The sequence below is a fragment of the Cenococcum geophilum genome (genome assembly GCF_001692895.1).
Source record: "Cenococcum geophilum 1.58 unplaced genomic scaffold K441scaffold_11, whole genome shotgun sequence".
Classification (NCBI taxonomy): domain Eukaryota; kingdom Fungi; phylum Ascomycota; class Dothideomycetes; order Gloniales; family Gloniaceae; genus Cenococcum; species Cenococcum geophilum.
In genome coordinates this window covers 3043073-3053055 of record NW_027137569.1, presented here as the reverse complement: position 1 = coordinate 3053055, position 9983 = coordinate 3043073, and the positions used below count along the sequence as shown (strand labels likewise).

The window sequence follows — 9983 nt, the reverse complement described above, 5'->3', positions numbered from 1 at the left end:
ATTACTAAAGGGTTTAAAACCCATTCGTGGGTGCTGGCCGTAATTGGCTAAAAACGGGGAGACTTTTGTAATTTCTGAGACGGAATTATTTACAATAAACTCGGCAAATGTAAGCCAGTTAATTTAGTTATCCTATAAATATAATATATATATCCGAATATACTATTCCATTATAGCATTTACGCGTTCTATTTAGCTATCCGTTTCTAGGTAATACGTAGTAAATAATAGTGCTTTAATGCGGAGTTAAGTAGTTAGTTCCTTTTAGAATGCTAAGATAAACTAGCTGCCTTTATTGGAGATAATTATTTTGGGGAGTCCGTAGAGTTTCTATACGTAATCTAGGAATAGTTAGGCGATAGTCGGCGTTAATATATTGGGGCAGGCGATTAAGTGTCTTATTTTAGATAGTCGGTCTATAACTACTATAATGTTTATACAGCCTCTACTCTTAAGAAGGTTAATAATAAAGTTAATTAAGATATCCTTCTATCTTCGGTCTGGAACAGGCAGCGGCTTTAAAAGACCGTTATATGTCTTATGCGAGGCTTTAGCTCGCTAGTAGGTATAGTAGCTAAAGACGTACCTTTGTATCGTATTATGCATATTCGGCTAATAATACTCCCGTTAAAGTAGTTTTAGGGTCTTTCCTTAGCCCGGGTGGCCGGCGATAGGTAGATTATATACGTGTTTAAGGAGTTTAAGCTTAAGCTTATCGTAATTAGGGATAACTAGACAGTTCTAGTAATATAAGCGGTTTCCGCAGGCTTCGTATTTACTTAGAGAAATCTTTTTAGAGTATCTGATGCTATTTTATATTAGCTTAAGCGTCTCTTAGATAAACTCGTTATTTAGGTATTTATTAACTATAATCTGCTTAATTAATTAATTAGTTATTTTAAGGATAAGTACTGTAAGATTTTTAGTAGGAGGGTTAAATAGTTTAGGGCGAAGTAGGGTCTAATTTTGGTAAGAGCGCGCTTCTTTTAGGGCTAGCGTGTCTTGCGAGCGTTAGGTTAGGGCATTAGGCTTCTAACCTTAGACGCTTAAGCGGTACATAATTAAAAATTGGAAACGAGATAGATATTCTAACTAGCGGGCCTAATAATAACTTAGCTATTTCGTGGTTATAAAGTACTATAGGTTCTTATAGTTGCTAAGGACCTTAATTAGAAATCCGGTGCCTTTTAGTTTGGGTTACTATTATTTAAAGCATTTAATAATAGCTAATAATTCCTTATTATAGATCTTGTAGTTGCATTTAGCTAGGCTTAGTTATTTTAAGAAGTATACTATAGGGTGTAATACTCCATCCTTGTTATATTAAGACAGTATGCCTTTAGTAACGTAGTTAAATAAGTCGGCTTTTATAATACTTATTTAGTTTAGGTCGAAGTATTAGAGTATAGGCGTAGTAGTAAATATAACCTTTAGATAGGTAAAGGCCTTCTTACATTCCTTATTAAAGATAAAGACTTTATCCTTTTAGGTTAGAGCTATAAGGGGTAAAACTAGGGCGGAGAAGTTATTAATAAACNNTTNGTAGAAATTAGNAAATCCTATAAAGGCTNTTANNTCCTTAANNTTCTNNNGTTCTTNCNAGTTTATAATTACTTNAACTTTCTTTAGGTCTATTTATATACTATTTATAGAAATAAAGAGTCTAAGGTATAGGACTTCTATTTTATAGAACTTGTATTTATCTATATCTAATTATAGACTAGCTCCGTGTAGGGCTTATAGGATAAGGTTAACGTATTTCTAATATTCGGTTAGGTTATTACTATATATTAGGATGTCGTTAATATAAGTAGTATAGAAGATATCCAAGTAGGGGCGTAGGGTATTATTTATATAATGTTAAAATAAGCTCGGAGCGTTTATAAGGCTAAAGGGTATTACTAAGTACTTAAATAGTCTATATTGGGTACGAAATGTAGTAAATTATTTATCCCCTTTTATAATATAAAGACGGTTAAATATAGAGATAATATTAAGCTTTATGTAGTAACAAGCCTTACTTAGTTAGTTTAGCGTCTCTTATATTAACGGGATTAGGTATTAGTTCTTAATGGTAACGGCATTAAGAGCTTAGTAGTCTATATAGAAGCGCAGACTGCCGCTAGGTTTCTTAACGAAGATTACTAATACGGCTATAGGCGACAAGCTTGCTCTAATAAATCCTTTGCTTAGGTTCTCGTCTAAATACTTTTATAGTACTTAGAGTTTATTTCAGGACATCCGATATAAGGGTCTAAATCCAGGCTGCTTTCCTTCTTTAAGTATAATCTTATAGTTATATAGTTGGTATTCTAGTAGCTTATCAGCTCCCTTTTATAAGAATGCCTCTAGGCGATAATAATACTCTATTAGTACCTTTGTAGTAGGGTTAGTGTGCTTCTTTAGTATTAAGGCCTTCTTAATATCGGCCATTATAATAGCGAAGATTGTATGCTTGGGTTTTTTTAGCAAGTTGCGCTAGCGGGGTAGCTCTAATTATGCGGATATCTAGGGTGCTAAGCTCGCTTGGATTATCTATAGTTTCTTATTTAGGTTTAGGTTTAGTATTAGGTATAGAGTTAGTGTTAGATTCGGGTTTGGGTTCTTTAAGAATCCTTTTTATAGTGGAATACTAGTCCTTTTAGTATTTTCGTGTATGGAGCTTAAGCTTTTACTTAGCTTGGGGTGGTGTAATACTCTAAGTCTATTTATGGGGTTCGGTAGAATTTTTAGACTAGTAGATCCTAGTGGATTTTTTAGATTTTAGTTCTAGGTCTAAGTAGCGAGTTATAAGGCACTTCTATTTATAACGGGAGGCGGTAAATAAAAGCTTAAGGTTATTCTAATTAATAGTTACCTTATATAGCTTTATTTAAGGTTATTTAAGGATTACTAAGTAACCTAGGGTAGTAATAAAAAGTTTAATTAATTCTTTGTGGTTTAGGTATTAGAGTCTTAGGAATACTACGTAGGTAATACGGCCTAAGATAGTACGTTTACTATTAAATCTAAATACGTTAATATGCCGGTTAAGGGGGGTTAGGGTAAAACTATTATCTTATATAAAGATCTTGTTAATAAATCCTATACCGCTAGCTCTTATATTAATTAGGATTTAAGTATTAGCCTATTAACTATTTTGCCAAAGACGGTAATCAATAGTTATACTATGGTCCTAAGAGTTAGAGTTTGTAATGTTAAATGCGTTTAATAAGATCCTATGGTAGAGCTGTTTTAAAAAGCGACTTAGCTTTGGGACCTTCCTTTTAGAGGTAATTAGGGTGGGGTTCTTGTGGGATATCGGCTGTAGCTTCGTCCTTATAAATAGTACTTACTAGACGTAGGGCTAGAACTAAGTGGAGATTGGGGACGGTAACCGGAAGATCAATATGGTAAACAGCTACTGGTGTTAGCCGTTTATAAATCGTTTTAGGGCGTAGGTAAGGGGACGAGGTAATATTTTAAAATGTAGTCCTTACTTCCGCACTTAAAGTAGAGGCCTAGTTTAATGCGTCTTTCTTATTTAGGGGACCCTAGTGGGGCGTACTTTAGGGTTCTAGTGTTAATATCTATAGCGTTAGGGTGCTTAGGTTAAGATAACTTAGTAGATATTTACAGGGCTGTTATATTGTATTAGGGAGCGTGTTTTGGTATTAGGCGTAGTATATTATTATACCGTTTATTAATAATATTTACGTAGGCGTTAAGGGCTCCTAGTAGGTCTACGCCTATTAGGGAGGTTTTTAGTTTAAGGCTTAGAGATTTAATAAGGCTGTTAATTAGTGCGGAGTCGTTCTAGCCTATTTCCCTTGCGTAATAGTTAAATTTGGAGAAGTATACTAGGAAACTTTTTATTTTTTAAGCTATGTGGTTTATCTTTCTCTAGGTAATAGCTTAGCGGTTTAGGTTACCGTATAAGGCTTTAAGAAGTATAACTAGGCTTTATATTAAGGTTGGCTAAAGAGGTTTAATAAGGTTAGCTACCTCTTCTCCTAGTTAACTTAGGGCGTAATAGAGTTAGTTAGCTTTAGTTAGGTAACAGTTAGCGTTACTAATTAGCTTATTTTTTAGCTAGCTTAGGAATAATTAGAGCTTTTATTATTTACTAGTAAATACTAGGGGGTTAGGTAACCGCTTGGATTATTATAATGCGGTAGTTAGTTTAGGGTAAATAGCTACTATAGGTTTGGGACTCGCGTTTCGCGTATTTATCTCTAGAGATAGTATTCGGTTTTAGGGTTTTAGTATAGGCATCTTAAGGGTACGGACTTCTTCTTAGAGGGCTTCTATTATTTTCTAATACCGTGCTTCTTATTTAGCTTATTATTAAGTTAGGGTAACTTATTATTATTTAAGGGCCTCTATAAAGGACTTCTGTATACTTACTATTTATTTTTAGAGGATAGATATAATATCGGCGGCCGTTACGGGGGCTTTAGGTACGTTTTCTATTTTAGGTAGTAGTATAAGTAGTTAATACAACGTAGTATTACGGAGTGAGTATAAGTGGTAATAATATATAACGAAGTAGATATTATTAAGCTATATATATAAACTATATAATAAGGTTAAGATGTTATATAAGGAAAGAAGGTAGGGAAACGGGAAGAAGGGGCATATATTGTTAACTTAGTTGCTTAGTTAATACATATATAGGCGGAATAGGGTTTAGGTTATAGTCCTAGCAGAACTTGGTAGAATTTAGTAGAACTTAGCAGAATATAGCAGAATGCCGTAGATTGCCGTTAGATTGCCATTAGATTGCCGTTAAATTGCCATTTCGCGGTTGGTCTCTAATTGCTAAGTCGGTGGAAATAGGTAGACGTGTGCAAGGTGTTACGGGGGTGTCCCGTAACACGTACTAGGTATTAATTTACGTAATGGACGCGAACCGAATAAAGCCTTAGTAGGAGTTGGTTCTTTAAGTTCCTAGGGCCTTAGTAGGAAGGGTTCTCCTTAGTAAACGCGACAAGATTAACGGGCCTTAGTAGGAGCGATCGCGTGTTATTTCTCTTTGTAATAACACCAGATTCTAATCTGTGATATTACTAATTAGTGTTAGTATTACCTAGGGGGGGTACTGTAATTGTAATATAGTAGTTCTGGTTTTTAATTAATATATATCCCTCCTCGTCTACTAAAGGAGAAAGAAAGGGGTAGTAAAGGTCGGGCTATCTATCGGGCCGTAGGTAGTTAGGTGACCTACACTACGCTATACGGCCCCTACCGCATACGCTCCACGCCATTTATCTAGTAATGATATTTATAATCTCTACTTGTATAGACACTATCCTTAATGTTTAATTATATGCGTTCCTCCTATACCTATTACCCTTTATAAAAGAAGTCCTCCTATAATTATTTTAAGTCTTTAATTAAGGGCTAAGTTTCTTCTATTAGCAGTAGTATAGAAGAACTACCTAAGATAGGTAGATGCGTAAGGGTACCTAGATTATATCCTAGATATATTATTAATCTATTATAAATACATCTTTGCGCACTTCGCGTATTATTAGCCATTTTTAATACTAAGATTTGTACGATTTTGAATACGCCAAAGATAGGGTATATTTACAATATTATATAATAATATATAGCTTTAATATATTAATCGCGATAATTTTTAAAGAATTTTGTATTAAAAGCTTATTAGGTGTGCGCGTACAGGGCTAAAGTTTATCAAGTATAAGATTTTGCGACGTGGCGTATTTAAACACTCCCGGAGCTTTCGGCTACACTCTCCAAGCTTTAGACTCCACTTTTAACGAGGAACTGTAGATATATAATATTATTACCTAATTTTAATTTTAGGTATACTCTATATATAAATACCAAATATAATAATACTCTTGGTATTACAATATAGTTGGCTAAAGGGATTTAAGTATATTATTATTATTATTATTATTATTATTATTATTTAAGTATTAGTTTTTATATATTAGAGATTGCTTATAAATACATCTAATTAAAAATGCAGTTTAGTGTAACTAATAATAAGATAGGTAGAATAAATAAAGTTAATCTTAGAAGCTTTTAAGAGTATTAGAGGTCAACTTAAGCCTATTCTAAAATCTTAGTATAGTTTTTAACATAACCTATTTAAAACCCCAACGCAATACAGATATATATGGCTGAATTAAGATTCCAGGCGTAGCAAAAGCTGCAGGCTACTGAAGATAGCAAATGTCATTTCGGACTAAGCTCGCGATTAGTGGATCAGTCGGAAGTCCCAGAAAGATATACCATGCCTGGAATTTTTCGTGTTCCTTGTCAAAGGCGTTCCATATAGCATCATTATCATAGTAGCCTAGGTGTAGATAGGCCGATTTTTATACTCGGCTCTAAGTCAAGAGCAAGTGCGTTAGCCGAACCCTTTCTTTATCAAGTTGCAGTGAGCCGCAGGCAGCATGTCGGATGTGATGTTCAGAGAGAAGATTATAATCTCGGCATTGAAAGATCTGGACGAATCGCAGGCTGAGACAGCTCCCACAACTGAACACAATGTGACAGGGGAAACCGAACCCCGTGAGACTCAAGTCCAACCTATCTCCGACTAAGGATGACGATAACTGGTTTTCATCATGGTAGTAGGGGCTTGTAAACATATAAAAGCAATTCTGACTTACCTAAAAGTTTGATAACCGTGCTAGCCACGTAGCAGTTTGAGATGATGGTGTGATGTGCAAACTCCATTTAGAACGTCTGTGTAATTTGACCAAGCAACGAGTAGATGATACGTTCATACTCTTAGTTTAGGGTATACGAACTTGGAACTTCTTCAAGCTCCGTAATCAAGATTCACGACAACATCCTTGTTATCGTCTAGTTCTCTGGCTTGTCGTCTGGGGGTCCACCCGTCATTCGCGTCTCGCCAGAGTCTATCAGAACCTTTTTTACGCTCTTCCCAATTATTTTCATGGTCCCTTTTCCGCTTCTTCTTATGTCTTCTTCTCGCAACGCTGACATCAACCGAGAGCAATCTACTCCTTTCAATCATATCATCCTTAAGCCCAAGAGGTTTTCCATCTTTAGTGATGGATGACTCAATGAGGGGCGTTCTAGGCCCCCTTTCCTGTCGTATTTCCCTCAAAACTGCCTGAGTCTCGCTGTGTCTAAACATGGCGACCTGGTCATCAGTGAGAGTGCGTTTGACACCATCGTCGTAGTATCCTAAGGTGTCACCATCCCCTTCCATTGCAGTCAACGCCTCATTTTCCAGAATAAAAACGGCTTGCAGCGGTGTAGAAGCGAAATGCTTGCAATGAAAATCACGAAGGTCGCCCTAATGAATGCCATTAGATCTGGCCACGGCAGGTGAAGAATAACCTACTTCTGTGATGGATGGGATTTTTATCGGTGCTGAGCAGTCGAATCTATGAGCTGTGCTCATTGAAGATGTTCGTTGGAGGTACTGTGAGCGAAACTCGTAAGTGGTGTTACAGTAGCAACAACGCAGAGATCGTGAAAACTTATCTCAGTAAGCGACTCAGACGGCAAGGGCAGAGTTTAAGGCGCAATCACTAATACTAAAGTGTCACTAGTCTCCGACTAAGAAAACGCCACTTTCTTTTAACTCTACCAACCTTAAGTCTACCCTGCCGTCCGAGGGCCTTTAGTGCGGAACTCTATGGTGCTTAACTTGAATTTTTGTAACCCTGTATAAGAGATACTCTCTCCTATATATTTAACCCCTTAATAACACCTATTTAACCTAATAAGCTAATAAGTCGAATTAGACTAGTCTTCTCTACAATCGATTACTTTTTTACGATAGGACTACTACTTCCTTACAAGTTACGCGCTTCTTGTATTTAGGTAGACACCGACGCGTCCCTAGCTAACGCAGCACTAATATACTAGAAAGTCTTATAAACGTCTCTACGAAAGGTTCTACATTCGCCTATATAATCGTCCGTACGAACGTCTCCACGATCGTCTCTATACGTCTGCACAAACGCTTGCACAAAGCTCTTTACAAAGTCGTTTACAAGGCCTTCAAATACAAGCCTAAATACAAGCTCTGCTCAAAGCTCTACTCAAGGCTCTACATAAGGCTCTACTCGAAGCTCTATCGAAGCTCTGCTCGAAGCTCTGTCGAAGCTCTGCTCGAAGCTCTGTCGAAGCTCTATAAAAGCTCTGTCGAACCGTCTGTTGCTTGACATTTTGGGGTTCGGGACCATCTAACGTGACTCCGGAGCTGTGAGGTGGTTAGGGTCGGTATGCGTTTTATTTGGGCAGTATATAACTAGGTCTTAGGGGGGGTTGAAGAGGCTGGGGGTTGGGGGATTTGCGGAGTCGGCTCAATAAGACGCGTCGAGAGATTTCGACCCCTAATTTTAGAACTTTATATTAACTAAAATGTATAAATAAGTAGATAGATAAATAGGGCGGTCCTTGAAATATAATTGATTACCTTTTAAAGTGGTTAACTCGTTAACTGGTGGAGATATATTGCTCTTTAGGTGCGTCGCGTTCGATAGATGAGTCGACCCTCCTATATTTTTGCACGAAAGGCAACCGAGACAGCAATTCTAAATACGGGGTGATATAACGCTAGCAGGGGTTTTATATAGAGCTATACTATTTAAGTGCTAGCGAGATTTACTGTCTCGGTTGCCGTCTGGGTCGCTGGCTGAGATAAGTGAAAACCCGGGGGCACGTGGGACTCGGCCGGGTACCGTCGCACGTAATACTTTCCTGCAACGCATCCTGCCGTCTACAGCCGGCCATGCCAACATGAAGCCCAGTTTGCTGCTTGCCTTCAGTGTAGCCTGTACCGGTGTCATCCCCGCATCTGCTCAATCGAGGTCTCTATCCTCATTTTTCAGAGTCCTTCGCATCTCCACCAACGAACAAATGTCTCCGCTGTCATATCCCCCAAACATCGCTATGACTCCTTCAGCTGGTGACCAGCCGAATTCTGACGTTTCTTCTGGAATCATTATCTCCGATGTCATGGGCAAAACCCAAAGTATTGCCATCTTCAGCGGCCTCACGCGGGACATTGATTCCGTGTCGGATCGCTTGGATGATCCTTCAAAGAACGCCACAGTGCTGGCACCCGACAATGGCGCCATGCGGAGTCTCTCACGGAAGCCCTGGGAAGACCCGAAGGAATATGAGACTCTGGGCGAGAACGCCTACAACGGGCAGGCCGGCGAAGACCGAGCACAAAGGAACATGCGAAGGTTTGTGGAAGCACACATTGTGCCGGAGAGCCCGTGGAGAGAACACCAGAAAATCGAGACCCTTGCTGGCAATATCATATGGTTTGAAAGCAAAGGAGGTCTAAAATTGGTATGCATGAAATGCAAGATCTAAAAGGAGGGATGGCTAACAGCGTTCTAGATACAACCTGGGGGAATCGAAGTTCTTAGCATTGCGGATAAAGTCGCCAACGGAGAGGTGTGGGTACTTAAGGATATTATTAACTATTCTTAACATCATTAATACTTTAAATGGGCTATTTTCGCTCTTTCTCGGTTCACTCGTAGGGATTATAGACATTTGAGGCAGTATGTGCATAACTGTTTAGCCATTATATTTAGAGTAGCCATTATATTTAGAGTTGCAATTATATAACAGTATATTATTTTAAAAGGAAAATTCTAGACCTAAGAATTTGAGCTAGGGAGGTGTCTGTATTAATAAGTAGAATTTATTTATTTATTCTATTTATTCTATTTATTCTATTTATTCTATTTATTCTATTTATTCTATTTATTCTATTTATTCTATTTATTCTATTTATTCTATTTTATTCTATTTATTCTATTTATTCTATTTATTCTATTTATTCTATTTATTCTATTTATTCTATTTATTCTATTTATTCTATTTATTCTATTTATTCTATTTATTCTATTTATTCTATTTATTCTATTTATTCTATTTATTCTATTTATTCTATTTATTCTATTTATTCTATTTATTCTATTTATTCTATTTATTCTATTTATTCTATTTATTCTATTTATTGT

General features: G+C 36.9%; 2 protein-coding genes across 2 annotated transcripts; one reads left to right on the top strand and one right to left on the bottom strand.

Annotated features, from left to right (window-relative positions):
• Positions 1–6781: 6781 nt before the first annotated feature.
• K441DRAFT_675588 (uncharacterized protein) lies at positions 6782–7198 on the bottom strand (the record flags this gene model as incomplete). The annotated part of the gene is made up of 1 exon (XM_067650868.1): positions 6782–7198. The coding sequence occupies one exon, from the start codon at positions 7196–7198 to the stop codon at positions 6782–6784; it is 417 nt and encodes a 138-aa protein (XP_067506638.1).
• A 1487-nt stretch (positions 7199–8685) lies between these two features.
• On the top strand, positions 8686–9635 carry K441DRAFT_656542 (uncharacterized protein). The gene is made up of 2 exons (XM_067648025.1): positions 8686–9300; positions 9352–9635. Exons 1-2 carry the CDS (start codon positions 8740–8742, stop codon positions 9442–9444), a joined length of 654 nt encoding a protein of 217 aa, XP_067506637.1. The 5' UTR covers positions 8686–8739; the 3' UTR covers positions 9445–9635.
• Positions 9636–9983: the final 348 nt, after the last annotated feature.

Excerpts from the sequence above, each read along its gene's own strand:
- K441DRAFT_656542 (XM_067648025.1), top strand. The coding sequence starts at position 8,740 with ATGAAGCCCAGTTTGCTGCTTGCCTTCAGTGTAGCCTGTACCGGTGTC. Across the intron at positions 9,301-9,351 it reads GCAAAGGAGGTCTAAAATTG|ATACAACCTGGGGGAATCGA; the intron begins GTATGCATGAAA and ends ACAGCGTTCTAG.